Consider the following 17,092-nt stretch of genomic DNA (forward strand, 5'->3'; position numbering starts at 1 on the left):
CCTCGGATGTCACAGGTATCTGCTTCCTCTGTTGCTCCTGTCGCACCTCATCCTCTTTCCCCGCACTGCGCCCTCTTTCTAACGCTAACTTCTCACGTCCCCCCGGCCCTGTGCCTGCCGCACCAGACCCTCCCACGCAGAGCCTGCAGAAGGCAGGTTCTGTCACCCGCCTTACCCTCAGGTCCGGACGTTTGGGGACATTCAGTCCTTGCCTTCTGGGCCCTTCTCTCCGCCTTCGAGGTCCTGGTTGAGTTGTCCTTCCTTTGAGTTGCCTGATCCACCAGCTGGAGCTTCTCTTGGATTCTGTGCCCAGGTGAGGCAGTACCTGGGCCAAAGGGTGATGGGTGAGTAGCTCCCACGGGGGTCCCCGGGGGGCCTCCTTCTCCCCCTCTTAGTGGCCTTCCTTCTCATGCTTGCAGCCCCCAAACTTCGGAGGGCTCTGTAGCCCTGGGCCTCCCTTTTCTCCTATTTATCTTTAATTATGTATATATACTTTTGTGTGTACTTTACTTTTTCCCCCAAATTGACCACCTGGCCTCACTCTTCGGACAACCTCCTGAAATCAACCCGAGAAATCTGGGGTGTCCCAGAGCAGCGGGGCTCCGTTCTCGGTTCCCGTGTCTGAGTTACCACTACCACAGGAAGCCATCACATCTGGGTACAAACAGCCTGGTGGTTGGCTTCATCAGAGAGCGGCCTTCGAAAGTTATTGCTCCGGGCTCCTCAGGGCGCATGTGTGGTCCGGAAACGAGGGGCGTGGCAGGAGGGGTGTCTGTGTGCAGGGTGAGTCTGCTTCATGGTTGAAAGAAGCGATTACCATTTTCACGGGCTGTGCGCTGTAGAAGTTGATCCCGGTGCGAGGACCATGATGGAGCAAGGCCATCTCTATGGAAGCCAGGGAGATGCACACCTGGCGCAGCCACGCCCCCTCCTGGCAGGTCACTGTATGACCTTGTTTATTTTTTTAACATCAGTGTCACTTAATGGAGGAAGCGGGAGTGGCTAAAAGTTGGCCAGGAGGTACCCAGACCCACAGGGAGTTCAATCATGGAGGTTACTGAATACCTCAAAGGAACGGGGGCAACCTAAAAAAGCTGAAACGTTGCCTTTAACGGGTGAGTTTCATGTTCTTCCCTTATCACAAAAAAAGGGTTTCAGAGAAAGGGGAACTGTAAAGGTAAAAGAATGTGACTCTTAGAAACATCCTGGTAGAAATTTTCAGTTCAATACAATAGGAAAAAAGACAAATCTGGGAAGGCCTGGCATCTCCTGCTCCTTTTGGTAGCTTAGCAGACAGAAGTCTCAGCAGACCAGAGCCACCCAAACAGAATGGGCTGACACCAGCCCTGGGGGCTCCCCCTTCCTAACAAGGCCACTTCCCTGACCCACAGGGGAGCACTTGCTCTTGCTTAATCACCTTGTTGTTTCTGCCCCCGATCTTCCGGCACCGGCCAGAGAGCATGCAGATCATTTGTGCCTGCTCTAAACTAGGGATGACAAGAATTTGGAGATCAATGTGGGCTCTGCTTCTCTGCTGTGAGATTTCCCTCCGATAGCTCTTAGTTTCTGTCAGCCTCAGCAGCTGCGAGTGGTATCTGTGACTCTGCCTCGCACCATAAATTCATAAACAAACCTTTGTCAGATCATTCTCCAAACTATGGGATATAAGAAATATGGTTTCTTTCTGTTTTTCTTTTTCATTCAGGAAATAACTAATGCCTCATTCGTGCCTGGAGATTACCATCTAGCTGGGAAGAGACACATTACATAGGTAATTAGAATGGAGAATGTGGAATCTTCCCAAAGGGCCAGTGCTGGGGGCCACGGGAACGTGCAATGGGACCAGCTCAGCTAACGGAGGGTCAGAGGATGCCTTCCTGAAGTGGACATTGAAGCCAGCACCGGTGAGGAACAGGAGATAGCCAGGCAGTTATGGGAAGTAGGGCAGGGTCAGAATGGAGCACGCAAAGGGAGCAGCATGTGCCAAGGATCAAAGAGCAGAGAAATGCAATGAGACGGACAGAAGTTCAGAGCGGTTGTCTGGAGTTCTGCGTGGGAAGACATGGCCTTGCAGGGGAGAGGGGGCTGGGCTAGAGAGAGCCTGGACAGTCACATTGAGAACTAAGAGCATCACGCTCAGAGCAATAGGAGGCCAAGGACAAGTTTTCAGCATGGGAACAAAACCATCTGAGTTTAGTGTAGAAAAGAGGAGATAGAATTACTAGAACAGGTCAATACACTAAGGTAGATTGTCAGGTAGTCAGGGATGGCTGAGTTTTCGGCTTGGCAACGGGTAACGCATTTCAGGTTAAATATACTCCAAATTCCTCCCCAAGGCCTGTGGGAGCCACGTGGCCTGGCCCTTCTCTACCCTCTCACCTGGCAAAATCTTTTCCTTTCTTCATCATGGCCCAACAACGCCGACCCTTCCTCTCAGCCTCCCCTCTTTCCCACTTGCGAGTGTCACTGCCTGCATCGTCCAGCTCAAGGGACCTCCGCCCAGAGCTGCAAATCCCCATCGGAACCCCAGCCTTCATTTTCTTCCCTCCTGTTGTCCCTGCCTGAAATGATCTTGTTTATGTGCTTTCTGGCTTCTCTTCTTCCTGTTCCCCCAGCCAGGAGGTAAGCTCCAGGAACTATCTTCTTTCTTGCTTTTGGCTTGATTTCTTACTTAAAAAAAACAAAACAAAACTCTACCATCAGCTCCCAGAATGGATACACACAGAAGCAGCGCTCACTGCCTAGTTGGCGGATAAAGGTCTGAATGATACCTAGAAAGCTAGGGTTTAGGAGGAGAAGATGAATTCAATTTCAGACATATTTAGATCGGTGCGTCTATGGGAGGCCTGCCACATGGGATGGCTGGTAAGCAGCTGGCTTTCTGTTTTTTGAAGACAAGCCCGAGTTGGAGGTGTAGAACCGGGTGGTGCTTGGAGTCGTGAGAGTGAGTGACAGGGTTCAGGGAGTGTGAGCTGAATAAGCTGAGTAGTTTCCACCCAACCAAGAAGGCCCATACGGAGCACACGCAACAGCGGGAGAGGAAGGGAGCAGCCTGTCTTTTCTCCCCGCCCAGGAAGATCCTTTACCTTTGGGGAAAAGGCACAGAACTAAATTACTTCTATGAAACATCTTAAAAGGGCACCTACCCTGTGATTTTGGACACTGGAAACATGCCGAGGGTAACCTGAGTCAGGAAAAAGGAGCTCTAACGGGTTGCTCTGTGCCCCCCGTAGGGCTGCAGTTGTCCACATGCGCCCTCACTTCCTGTTCACTGTTCAGCCCCCCATGGCTGGCTCCTGCTTCCATTACCACTAAAATCGCCTCGAGTTTTCCGGGGATACCTTGTGGCCAAACCCAAGGTCCTCTTATTTGAGTTTATCTTAATCCCTCAGGGTAGTCAAATCTTTTGCTCTGATTTACTGGTGTGTCCTCCCCTGGTGCTCACCCCTTCACAGCTCCTGGCAAACCCAGTGCTGGACACAATTGCACTGACGGCTAGCACAAATCTCCAAATAGGTCAGAAATAGAACCATAAAACTTCCCCTCAAATACATGGCATCCTTTTTCGGCAACGGGCACGCAGCCATTCAGGCCAGAAATTGAAGACAAGCCTTGAGATCATCGTTTTTTTTGATCCTCAGTTTCCAGTTTATCGAGTCCTGTCAGCTCGACCACCACACTGATTTTGAACTTGGCCCTCTCTTCTTCATCTCCACGGCTTAATCTGAATCACTACCCGCTCTCACGGCATCTGCTCTCCCAAGGGTTGCCTGCTTCCGTTCTTTTCTATTCCCAGTTCATTCTTTGCACGGTACCACAATCGGTCTTGTCAAGTTTAAAATTGGATAGTGCCATTCACTGACCAGATCTCGTCAATGGCTCCCCATTGCATTTAGAATACAATTCACTTCCTACAACCTTGACCTGCGAGCAGGAGCTGCCTCCAGCCTCCTTGTCTACTGTCATCTTACCTCTCAGAAGGCTTCTCTTCCGGTGTCTCCTTTTTTGAGTTGACCGGATACCTCTTTTTCTTTTCTTTCCTAAAAAGGAAGAACACAGACCATCTTTTATAGCCACACACACAGATCTGCAAGCTCCTAGGTCAACAACTTCCAGCTTTGACGTTTGGTCTTCAAACCACAGTGCCTAGAGGCCCTCGGTGACCTTAGGGGATGCTGTTCCCCGGAGTGATGAGGGAGAAGAAATCCCAACGTGGCAGAGGAGGCTGAGGCATGAAGAAGAGGAGACAATGGGTCTGAGTCACGCCTTTACTAGAAGCTTCGTTGTGAAATGGAGGGGAGGGCTGTGGAGGCAGGTGAAGTGATACAGAGTCAAGGAAAGTTCCTTTACAGGCTTGGCCTTCGGCTGAATGATACAGATCCTGTGAGAGGCTGGTGCTGAGTTCTCAGGAGAGAGAAGGGATCATGGAGACTGTCAGGCGAGGTGGAAGGATTCAAGGAAGGAATGAAGGAAGGAAGCAGGGAGGTGGGGACCTTGGTAGCCCAAAGGGAGGGGATTCCCATCTGATGCCTTTCTGTCAAGTAGGAGGAAAATTAATCTCTTGAGAAAAGAAGAGGGCATTGAGGGGGTCAGAGGTTTGAAATGAAAGAGCTCACGATCTGAAAGGATCATCAGAGGCAGTGGCATTTCCACCCGCCGTGGAGGAATCAGTTAGCTGACATCGTGAAGGCCCACTGGGTGCAGTCTGCCCTGCTGTGCCCCTCTCCCCAGCAGTGCCAGCTTTTAGATGCAGTGTGCAGAAAGCAAGCAATCACAGGGCCCTCCGATGCCTTCCAGCGACTTCTAGGAAAAGACAGAGAGTCAAGGCATGCTAAGTATCAGCAATAAATTACTGAAGTGATGGATCGTGGAATCTAAGCTGGTATGGAAGGGTGCGAAGAAAGGCAGATGGAGGGACTGGTCATCGGAATGAGGTTGAAGGACAGCTACAGAGGAAACACGTTGTAGGAAGAAATCAGGGAAGGACATTTTAGAATTCATTTTAAAAGACTGTACCGAGGAAGGGAGATCAGGGGTTGAACGATTATTGTAGAAAGAACGAACGTCAAGGATTTTTTGTCAAAAAGGAGTTCTTTAATTATTGGGACATTGAGCCAGACTGAGCGACGAAAGGGCCTGGGGATCGTCTTCAGGTGCAGGAGGAAAAAGCCACTGGACTTTAGCAGGTGAAGGATGGCAGAGAGCAGAGTACTAGACGGGCCTGTTATTCATATGGACCTTGAAGGTGGCCAGGGTGATAGCAGGACTTGGAACAGAAAAACTGCAAGTCAGCCTTGAGTTCTGCTGGGCAGTGGAAGCCAAGGGATGACACTGATGAAGTCGTGACTATTTCACTTGAATTGGTTAAGCCTCAGACAAGCGGATCGGGAGCAAGGGCTTGTTGGCTGGGGACAGTGGAGACCAAGTTGTGAACATCCAGTCTGCCTCTCACCCTGAGGTGACAGATAGCAGAAAATACATGGCCATGTCTTAGGAGAAAGCACCGTGCTCTTGGAAAACGAACTTTTAGTTAAAGAAGGAGATGCAACTAACCCTCCGTGAAGCTGTGGATGGATATAGGAGAGCTTGGGGATTTCAGGACAGGCGATTTCATTGGCCCGAAATGCCTTCCACTTTTCAAATAATTTCATGAAGGCCTTAAAGAGGCAATGAAGGGAATTGAAAAACAAGTTGTACTGAGCATCATGACTATAATCCCATAGTGAGTGCACATGATAAGTAAGATATGATCAGAAAAACAGAATGCAGGGCCAAATTCCCCCTCCTGATACCTACAGGAGAAAGGCAATCCTTACCTTTCTTTTTTTCTTTTTTTTTTAAATTTTATTTTAATTTGAGAAAGAGAAACATCTCTTTGTTGTTCCACGTATTTATGCATTCATTGGTTGCTTTTTTTGTATGTGCCCTGACTGGGGATTCAAACCCACAGCCTTGGACTATTGGGATGATGCTCTAACCAATTGAGCTACCCCACCAGGGCCTTACCTTTCTTGATGGGAGGTGTGCTAGATGCCTCCTGGGCTTCTTTTGGGTCATTCGGTTGAGCAGAATCATTTCTCATCACTGACAAAGGAAACAATTCATTTCAGAGATCAGATGGGCTCCAGAAGGAGTGCTGAGGGGACTCGATGTGAGAACAAGAGGGCAGAGGACATGTGTGGCCCAGGGCTGGGGTCCTGCCAGTCAACAGGGTTCCCTGGCTCTCCCCTGATTCGATCAACTTGTAGTTATTGCGACCTGCGTGACTATGGCAGAACCAGGGAGCCATTACCCACAGAGGAGGGCTCAGTCTGCCCCCCTGGGATGGGTTCCCCTTGCTCAATGGGAGACGAGCATGGGAGCTTTCAGGCTGAGAGCAGTATACATGGTGACCTTGAATTCTGAAGGTCACAGCCAAGGGCATGTCTGCCATATGAAAAGTACATGTTATTGCTTAGATGTCTGTGAGTGGATATTTTTAACCTGCTCTGTGTGTGATTATTTCACCTTGAGACACAGAGAAGGAGGCCTAGTGCCTTATATATTTCAGTTGAAGAAAGCAGGAGCCGGCTGGTACTTGCTAGCACTGGTTAACAGCAAATACATACAAAGTCCTTAGTTTCTGCTGCACCAAGAAAGGCAGAAGGGCTTAAAGCCATAACAAATAGAGGCCCATCTCAGGAAAGGCTGTGGCCTTCTGTTTTCACAAGGCTATGGCGTTCGTCTCAAACTCTGGCCTATTTAGGAACAGGTCTCTGGGGCAGGTGGCAAGCAGTTGCTAGCGCCTTTAACCAACTTGCTGCATTTCAAAGATCTTTAATAATAGCAATTTAAAAAATCCAAAGACATAGAAATTTATAGGAGTGAAAGTGGAAGTTGTCCACAGCCAGGGTGGGGACCCGGAAGGAGGACCATCCATGTCCGGGGCACCACATTCAGTGTTAGGGCCACACAGTGGTTTCGTTTGCTTTGCATTTTGATGGAGCAGTTTTGGGCTTTACCTCAGTGAAGTGGCCTCGGAGTGGCCGCGTCAGACAGTCCTGCCCTGGCTCAGTCCCTTGTGCTTTTCCTCCGTGTGCCCACCACAGCCCCGTCTGGAATTTGCAGACCCCTTAGTGGTGTTCGAGTCCAGCTCCAGGAAGTTGCCCACCTTGCCCTCCCTAGGGACTCTGTCTTCATCTGGCAGCTCGGGTCTCCTGCCCGTCCAAGCCCCCACGGGCTGGGGGAGCACCCAGGAGCTGCACATGCTGGTGGTCAGGGGCAGCGAGGACAGCCCTGTCTCTAGAAGATGCAAATGGCTTCTCCTCTTTGTAGACACAAAAACTAAGGTGCACGTAAGTCACTTAAATCAAAATTACCTGGCATGTGGGCTGGGGGGACATGAGGCACCTCTTGAGCATCTTCTTTCGTTTTTGTCTGTGGGGCCCGGTGGTCACTGGACACTGAGCAAAAGGAAAAGAGGAATTTCAGGTGCCAGGACCAACAAGCAGGGACGCGAGAAGGAGGAACCAGAACAGTCCACGCTAGCTGGTGGGAGTGATGGGGCAGGACCGAACCCCACAGCCCGGTGAGGGTGAGAGCCGAGTGGGAGAGGTGGCTACTCACTAATTTAATGACGGTTGCTATTTTGTTCTTTGGAAAATCTAGAAGACGGAACCTTACATTGTTCTTGGCTTTGCAATTATATTTTAACCTCATTTGGATGGTATATATTAGAGGTGCGGAGGAAACATTATTTGGACCAAAAGAGGACCCCTAATTCTCAGACTTCATGATGCCATCTTTGGCAGCACCGCACAATAGACCACGGTTAGTAACTGACAGAGTCTCAGAAACTAATCAGGCCCAGCAGCCCTTTAAACATGTTATCATTTTTTCTAGTAATTTCAGTAACCCTGCTCTTAGAATTCACGCCGTGTGAAAATGAACACGGTGGAAACTGAGAGGCCTATAATCAAGCAGCGGGCCAGCCGTCGGGGTCGCGTGGCGGATGTGTGTGTCGCCCACGTTACGTGTCCATCGGAACAGGGTGCTCTGAGTGGCGGTTGGACAGGACTGCTGGACATCACTGCGGCCGCCTGGCCGTGGCAGCGCCCCTGACAAGCAGTCGTGTGCCAAGGCGGGGCCTTGGTTCCCCGCTGCGTCTTTTTCTTGGTCACGCCCTGTTCTATCTCCCAGGGTTCCTGCTCCAGCTTCCTGGTCAGCGGGCGTGTGTCCTCCCTTCACAGCCCCCTTGAGCCAAACTGAGTCAGCCCCACGGACATTACCTCGCGGAGTGGCAGGGGGGGCGCTGGGCATCTGTTGTGAGTCTCCTTCGTCATTTCTGTGGGACGCTATAGAAGAGAGGAAGAAAATTCATTACAGGTTACAGCGATCCCTCCCTTACCGCGGGTATTACGTTCTAGACCCCCCGCAATAGGTGAGAGTCCGCGAAGTAGGAACCTGAAAATTTAGTTTAGTATTTGCTGTACAGTATTGCAATATTCTGCAATACAGCGAAAAACCCACAGTAAATAATTAAATATAATATTTTAAAAAATCCCATGATACAGTGAGGCCGGGATAAGTGAACCGCGATACAGAGAGAGACTATTTATTGTACAGGTACAGGGTGTGGGGAAGTAAAGTAACGGGTAAAAACACCCGGGGCAGAGGGAGCATCAGGGTCCAAGGGCGGAGGACTGGGCTGTCCCAGGGGTGGAAGCAGGCGCTCTGGGCTCTCGCCCCACCCAGGCCCCTTGCAGTGTCTGTAATCCTTCTTGGAAAGGGCTGTGAATAGAGTTGGGTGCATGGAAGGGACAGATCAACACAAGACGGACCCTGGGGTTCTAGATGTGGTCCCAGGCGCCCCAGGCTGGTGATGCCCAGGTGTTGCACAGGGTCTGTTTCTCACCTGGAGTGATCCTTCCTTTCTGGATGACTCTGAGAAGATCTTGGGCAGGGCCAGCAGGGCGGGACGGCTTGCCCAGGACCTCGGCACTGTGCGGAGGGACTGCTCTGGGCTCACTGACTCTGGGCACAGGGGTTGGGTGCCTCAGCGGCGCTGGGAGCGGCAGCAGGGTCTGGTGGGGGTTTCTCACTGCTGGGTTGGCTGGAGCTTCAAAGGAGTTCTGTGTGGGCCATCCTCCGTGGGGAATGAAAACTGGGGTTGATAAAGGAGTACAAATCAGCACCACAGAAACTCAGCAATATTTGGGGAAGGGATTCCTTCCTTCCTTCCTTCCTTCCTTCCTTCCTTCCTTCTTTCCTTCCTTCCTTCTTTCCTTCTTTCTTACCTTCCTGTCTTCCTTCCTCACCCTAGGATATGTTTATTGATTTGAGAGAGAGCGGAAGGGAAAGAGAGAGAGAAACACTGATTAGCTGCCTCCCGTATGCACCCCGACCAGGGACTGAACCGCAACCTTTGCATGTGCCCTGACTCGGAATCGAACTTGCAACCCTTTGAGGTACAGCATCCTATCTGGCTCTCTCCTTGTCTTTCCGTCAGAAGGGGGCTCTGTAACTTTGCACTCCCTAAAGACTGCCCCGGATGCTAACTTGTACAATTTTTCCCCAATTCATAGACCAGGTAAGACAGAAACATTTGTGTCCTCTAGAAAGTCATCTTAGAGATCCAGGGCCAGAGGCTACTCTTGCCACCACACCTGAGACAGTGTATGACCCACACCTTCCCGAGGAGAAAGTGGGCCATTCCAGTGCACCTTGCAGCCCCGAGCCCTCAGCATAGCAATGTCCCTCCTGTTTCTCTAGCCCCAAAGGGATTCAAGAAGCCTCATACCACTTCTGAAGCTCTTGAGAACTGTTCTCAGGTTGGGGTATTCTCGCAGGTTGATCTGGCTGAACAGCATCTCCAGGAGTGACGGCTGAAATGTGTCCTCCAGTTTGGTGAGAATGTTGTGCACCACTTTGGAGAGAGGGACCATGTTTCTACAGGCTTCCAGGGATTCCTTCAGAAAGGGAAGAAAGGATCAGTATACATGATCATAAAATTAAATGGAGGTTTGTTATACATTTGTCATTTTCTAAGGAGTAAGAAAACTGTTTTGCTCTTTTCCAAGGGAATTTAATGCAAAATATACAGTCAAATTCTCTAATGTAGAGAAATCACATTTCCACGTGTTTCCTTTGGGAACTTCACATATATTTTGATAGCTAGTCACAGGAACAAATAATTTAGCCTTCTTTAAAATAAGCCTGTTTTGTGAGCCTTATTTTAGGTTCATTTGAGGGAAGAGGGGAATTTTAAGAAAGGAAAGTAGAGCCAAAGGCTGTGATGGTGATGGGTTCTCTGAGGCACTGGGCAGGACACCTCAGCAATCGACCTTACGTAATGGCTGGTCACTCGTGGCAGCTCTGTTGGTCTTTGTCAGCCTGTGTTCTCTTTCTCTCTTGGACTTGAGAGGGACCGAGTGGGTTCCAGCCATAAGAAAACCACGCTGGGAACTCTTCTCGATGAGTTAAAACGAGAAGCATGGCAGGAGAGAATTGATTGCAAAATGCTGACGGAGCACCTCCTAGGCAAGTCCTTGGTTACAGAGCCATGGAGAAGGTCCGTGTGGTGCCACCCTTCCTGAGGAAGGGGCCCGGCCCAGCAAAGAAGATGGGCATTAAGTAATAAACACAAATTAAACAAATACCCAATGATTGTCAGGAGAAGTTTTATTAACGGAACTCACAGGTTTCCATGAGACAACACAGAGCTGGGTCTTAATTAGATGAGTGGGTCAAGGAGGCCTCTCCGAGGAGTGACATCCAGGCTATGACATGGAGAGGGCTTTGAGCCAACCCGGCCAAGGCATGGGGGGAGAGGGTTCTGCCACTGCTAACACTTTCCTAGGCTCAGGAAGTGCTTTAAAAAACCCATATTATGTGAAAAGCATGTCAGTTTTGTACACATAGTCATATCTCCTATTGCCTGCCTTTCTTCATGTCAGAATGGACTGTAGATGATGTGCTCTTAGGAATTAGAATGATGCCATCAGTGGGTTAAACGTGTCCCCTCCCCCTAAAGATGTGTCCGCGTGAAACCTGTGAATGTGATCTTCTTTGGAAAAAAGGTCGTTGCTGATATAATTAAGTTAAGGATCTTGAAGTGAGGTCATTTTGGATGGGGGTGGGCCCCAAATCACAAGTGTCCTTCAAAGAGAGAGAAAGGGAGAAGACCCACTAACAAGTAAGGTGATGTAGAGACGGAAGCAGCGAATACATAGCTGTTTCTGTAAGTCAAGAATACCAAAGGCTGCTGGTACCACCAGAAGAGAGTCAGGGAACAGGTTCTCCTCAGAATCCCTAGAAGAAATCAACCCTGCCAACACCTTGATTTTGGACTCTTGGCCTCCACAGCTGTGAGAGAATACATTTTTTTCTCTCTCTTAAGTCACCTGGTTTGAGGCCTTCTAAACTCTCGAAGCCCTGGGGGGTTGTGGTTTGAGACATCAGTAGTCAAGCATTCCCGGTGAGGACGGGGCTGCCCCACGCGGGTGACCAGCATGACTCACCATGTACATTTTTTCAGTGATGAAGGATTTGTCTCGGAGGCCCTCGAAGAAGGGAAATGGCTTGAATATGGCGTAGGAGATGTCCAGCTTCTGATGTATGAAGTGCTCACGGAGAGCGTTTTTTAATTCTCGGGTCATGGTGAACATCCTATGGGAGGGGCACGAGAGAAAGAGAGAAGCAAAGACGTTGTGCATTCAGTGGGCATTCTGGCCCCAAAGGCGTCCCCGAGCAGTCTGCAAAGCAACATCTGCCTCAAAGACTCATGGGTATCGGAAGCAATGGCAGCAGTGGAGGCTAAAAGTCACTGACAACGTGGCCCCAGAACCCAAAGTGGCATCTGGTGAAACATCAGGCTGGTATTAGAAATAGTTCATATTTATTGAGTGCTTCCATTGGTCCAGACTTTGTTCTAAGGGTTGCACATGCAGTGACTTGCTGGATCTTCACAAAAGCCTTATTAGGACGGTTACTATGGTCTCAGCCATTTTTCTCATCGAGCACACTGAGGCATAGAGAGGTTTTATACCTCGCCCCACGCTGTGCAGCCTGGAAGTGGTACATCCTGACTTTCTGGTTCCTGGCTCATAGTCGTAATACGTGCTGTGGTCTATGGCTCCACTGAGCTGAGATTTCCTGGACTGCAGCTTAAGGCAACCATGAGTAACGCCTGTATAAAACAGGCGGAAAGATGGGGAACTGCTGGTGCTTAGAAACTTGAATAACCACTTATAGGCCCTGGCTGGGTAGCTCAGTTAGTTAGAGCACTCTCCCGATACAGCAAGGTTGCAGGTTCGTTCCCCGGTCAGGGCACATACAAGAAGCAACCAATGGGTGAATAAATAAGTGGAACAAAAAATCAATATTTCTTTCTCTCTAAAAAACTCAATCAAGGAACTAGTATGAATGACCCATGGACGTGGACAACAGGGTGGGGACTGACTGTGGGAGACGGGTGGACAGGGTGGGGGGAGAGCCATGGGGGGAAAAACGGGACAACTGTAATAGAAAAAAAATAAGTAAATAAAAATTTTTTAAAATCCGTCAATCAATAAACCGTGTACGATCTTCAACACAAACAGGCAAAACATATATATAAAAACACAAAGAGTATAAAAGTCATGATTAGTAAAGATAACTGAGTTATGTATCAATTTCATATCTCAGAACAGACACATGCCTCGTCCTATTCCCATGCCACTTCGTAAAATTCATTATCTATAGGTCGTGAGAAAATATTCATAAGTTTAGTAGGCAGCAAACTTACAGATGACATTCTTGACAAATTGTCAGGAAAAGGGAGACATTAACAAAATATTCATTCACCTAGAGATAATTTTAAAAACACACACACACAGATCCCATTTTTCCAACTTCATTTTGTGCGAACTAGAAAGTGGAACTGTAATTAACGACTATTTCCAGCAATTTAATCCCAGTGGCAGGCTGAGCACCCTTGTCTCTCTCCTTCCTCAGTCTCAAGTCCTTAAAGTTTGACAGAAAAACAAACAAACCGTGTTATAAAAGAGGAAGACCCAGAGCAGTACTGGAAAACAGGAAAAATGCCGTAGGAGGTCTATAATTGGGAGGAAACCCTGGAGGATGCAGAACAGGTGGGAGAGAAATCTACCACCCACGACATGCCTGGGGAAGGATGTTACAAGCGCACAGAGTCAGGTAGAGTCAGAATGAACACGTGCTAAGAAAAGGAAGGGGCCCTGGGGCTTCATTAGGACGGCTAATTATACAACAGCATCCAGAACAGAACACATGCCTGATTCCTCATTTTTTTACAAAAAAAAAATTATTTTTGTTATTTTTCAGTTACAATTGACATTCAATATTATGTTAGTTTCTGATTACAGCATAGTAGCTAGACATTTATACAGCTTACAAAGTGATGCCCCTGATAGATAAATGTTCCTTATTCCTTGTCTGTTATGATTCCCAGAGATGACGCACAGAGAGGTTAAGTAACCTGCCCAAGGTATTTGGTGGCAAAGGAGAGCTCATCTGACCAAAGCCCCGTTTCTCCCTAGTGCCTGATAACCACATCTCGTATACGGGTGTTCAGTCTTTTATTATGTAAAGGGAGTCTTAAACATGATCAAGTAAAAGCCAAACATCCAGGCAGAAAAAAAGAAAAAGACATAAACAGGCCATTAGGTCAAATGTGCGATAAATATAATAAAAAACATGGCAACTCTCCAGAAGTCAAAACAGTGCAAATGAAGATGACTTAATAGCATGTTTACCTATCAAACTGACCACGACAGGAAACAATAGCCAAGTCACAGACTTTCCTGGTGGAAATGTAAACATTCCAAACATTCTGGAGGCTAACTTAGGAATCACGGTTAAATGTCCTTAATACCTTCCCTGAAGTCCCAAATTCCACTTGTAGGAAATTTATTTCAGGGAAATGATTATGGATATGCTTAAAGAAAAAAATACAAAAATTTTACAATACACGCCAGAGGAAATGAAACGTACTCTCCTTATTTTCTCTTTGCCACCAGCTTCCCAGCTCCCTCCAGGCCCTGGTGCAGTGGATAATGAATGAGTTTCCTGTGTGGGGTGGAGGGCAGGATCCCAGCACATGGATGAGGAGGGTGGAGGGCAAACTTGTCCCTTACATACCAACGGGCAAGAATGCAGGGGAGGAAAGCAGTTGAGCCGTGTGTGCGCTGACCCCTAGGGCTGTTTCTCTGTTCAGTAGTCTCCTAGTAAATCCTACATACCCTCTATCACTATGAGAAAATCCAATTTTACAAAAGAGTGAGCCTCCCAGTTTAAACAGTTGAGTTCCCCTCTGCAGCTGCTGCCAGGAGATGAATTATAGAAGTCCAATCGCCAAACGTGAATAAAATAGCCAAGTCGAAAACCCACCTGGATGTGAGTTTTCCACCTGTTCCTTCCTCTTCCCAGGTGCAGAGGCCACTCAGGGATCGCTCCTAACGCTTGGGAGAAGCGCAGGCTGGGAGAAGCCAGTGGGCGAGGCAGGAAGTCTGTTTGTCATACGCAGCAGCCAGGGCCTGGCTTCAAAGAAAAGAAAAGTGAAAGTATTTGGGGCGGCTCTTGAGGGAAGCAGAAGGCTGTGGCTGCAGCCTTGCTCTGCTCCTCCCCTTCCCGGAAAGTCGTGAGACTACCTGGGGGCCGGCGATGGACTGGCCCAGGAGGGAGCGAGTACAGAGCGGAGGAGGCGTAAAGGTCCAGGGGAACCGAGAAGCCACGTGGGTCTGCTTCCTTACCCACCTCTATTTCCCATGAGGTCCCTCTGTCCGTTTTGGGGTGATGAACATGTTCTACCACTGGCTTGTGGTGCTGGTGAAAGTCACACACTTGAATACATTTACTAGAAATCATCAAAGTTTAAAAAAAAAAACCTCCCAAAAAATTAAAGGGGAAGTCAGGTGGCTCAGAAATGTCTCTAATGTGTCAGGATAAAAGCATCACCTAAGAAAATTGAAACAAAGGGAACCTGAACCTGAACTGGAATTATATGGAGGTAGGCAGACCTCCAGGTGGGAAAGTGGTGGGGGGCCACGCAGGCTTGTGGGCGTAGGGACAATTAAGATAGAGACCCTCCCGTGACCCCTGGAAGTTCCCATGTGCCCTTGGCAGGAATCTCCCCTGCAAGCCCAGCGTCAGGCAACCCTGTTCTGCTCTCTAGCACTACAGATTCGTTCTGTCTGTGTTCAGGTTTTATGTCAATGGACACACACAGTGTGTGCTTTCTCATGTGTGGCTTCCTTTGCTCATTACAATGCTTTTGAGGTTTATCTCAGCTGCTGCAAGTCAGTAATTTATTGCTCTTTAGCAGGTGTGCGGACCTTCTCTTGCTCATTCTGTCTGCTCACCGTGATGTCATCAATATATCCCATCAGTTTGATGGTCTATGGGATGCCCAAGTGATCCAGATATCTTTGAACTGTATTATCACAAAGGGCAGGTGAGTTAATGTTCCCCCTCAACAAAACTGTGAATGAATAGTCTTATCTGTCATGTGAGAACAAAAACTGTTTCTCATTCTCCTTTCTAATCAGACCGGACAGAACAGATTTGCCAGATCAATGGCCACACATCATGTACCTGAGGCCATAGGATGACCCGGGCTGGGGCTCTTACTGCCCCAAAGCCTGTTTTCTTATCCCAGTTCTTCCTCTAGCTTTCCCATAAATTCTGTGAGCTACCAAATATACTTCCAAGAAATTAATTTTCTGCTGAATTAGCCAGAGTCCATTTAGTTATTCGTACCCCCAAACCCCAACTGATTAAAAAATTGGTACCAGAGAGTGAATTTTAGACAACAGATCTTCACAGAAATGTGGTCAATCCGGGATTGTTTATCTGACTTATAAGACATAAAAGGAGTGAACATCCCATGAGTGTTCCCACGTGGGAGTTTGCTAGACTTTGGCAAGCAGGGGCAAGTTAGCAAGTTAACTTGCGGCACTGGGTTGTGACCAGGACTCTACAATTCGCTCCCTGATTCCAAGGGGCAGATATTGTCACACTTAACACAACAGAGGGAAGTCTTTCAGGTGTAAAGAAAGCATCAGCTTGCCTTCAGAGATTGGCCTGAATCTGGGTGGGAGACAGAGGAGGGAAGCGGGCTGGAACTTTCTTACCCCACGGGTTCCTTGGAAGGAGAAAAAGACCGATTCTCTCGTGAATGTAGGGAAAACAAGACAATGGGAAATTGAATCTAAAATTCTAGCTCATTGTTATCTGGGCTAATGCATGATATTGCCACACAGGGCTCTCTGATACACTTGAAAGGAATATCCCTTCATTCCCAGTCTCACCACCAGTCAACTGAGGAACACCAAAGGCTTGGTGCTTATAAGCAAAAGAAACTGGCACGTTTATGTCACTGTCCAGCTCAGTGGTGGCCTGGGTGGGCCTGCTGCCTAGGGCAGAGAGAGAGGAGAGAGAAGGGACACCAGAGTGGCTGGTGTCATCCGTGCAGGGCTTGATCTGGGCCACGGTGGCCCGTAGAGGCTGAGAACTGAGGCTGGTGGTGCTTGACAGAGGCTCCGCTCACCAGCTCCTCTGCCCCCAAGGCCAGAAGCTAGGGAAGGAGGGAGGGGAAAGAGACAGATAGACAGGCAGACAGGAAGGCATCTTTGTGCAGGGCCTGGTAGACCCTGCCTATTATCCTGGGATCTTTTGGAGGGAAAGAAAGAACAAAAGTTGGCAGGGCAGTCGAAATCCCTGCCTTCTATATTTTGCAAACAGATTTATGCAAAATTTTGAGCACATTTAAAATGAGCCAGAAGAAGCGGGATTCAGTGGAACGTACTTTGGAAAAATATTGTTTTGCTTCCCAATCCTCTGGCTCGTTGCTGTGACTGAGGTCCTTCCTGGGTTCTACAGATACCCTGGTTCCTGTTCACTTCTGTCTTTGACTCATTGCCCTCCCTGGATTTGTATCCTCTGGTTTTGGGAATTTATTTTATTTGCACATTGTTCCCATTTCTTTATTTTTCAACTTTATGTTGACAGTTTTTTTTATACGTTGCTTCAAATCCTTTACAGAATGAGGGCTGGGTATAAGGGGGAAAAATATGAACAAACATAAATGGAAGGCACT

General features: G+C 48.4%; 1 protein-coding gene across 1 annotated transcript in view; it reads right to left on the reverse strand.

The window, feature by feature from the left end:
• Window positions 1-14,530, reverse strand: part of SP110 (SP110 nuclear body protein) — a 34,302-nt gene extending 19,772 nt beyond the window's left edge. The window contains exons 1-9 of the mRNA XM_090284910.1: window positions 14,386-14,530; window positions 11,499-11,646; window positions 9,779-9,947; window positions 8,894-9,142; window positions 8,268-8,333; window positions 7,359-7,442; window positions 6,007-6,084; window positions 3,972-4,040; window positions 176-325 (exon numbers count right to left, since the gene is read on the reverse strand). Coding sequence (XP_090141036.1) covers window positions 176-325; window positions 3,972-4,040; window positions 6,007-6,084; window positions 7,359-7,442; window positions 8,268-8,333; window positions 8,894-9,142; window positions 9,779-9,947; window positions 11,499-11,645 — 1,012 coding nt within the window. The 5' untranslated portion in view covers window position 11,646; window positions 14,386-14,530. The remainder of the gene's footprint in view (window positions 1-175; window positions 326-3,971; window positions 4,041-6,006; window positions 6,085-7,358; window positions 7,443-8,267; window positions 8,334-8,893; window positions 9,143-9,778; window positions 9,948-11,498; window positions 11,647-14,385) is intronic.
• Window positions 14,531-17,092: the final 2,562 nt, after the last annotated feature.

This window comes from Furipterus horrens, unplaced genomic scaffold (genome assembly GCF_987537825.1).
Source record: "Furipterus horrens unplaced genomic scaffold, mFurHor1.1.pri manual_scaffold_1, whole genome shotgun sequence".
Taxonomy (NCBI): domain Eukaryota; kingdom Metazoa; phylum Chordata; class Mammalia; order Chiroptera; family Furipteridae; genus Furipterus; species Furipterus horrens.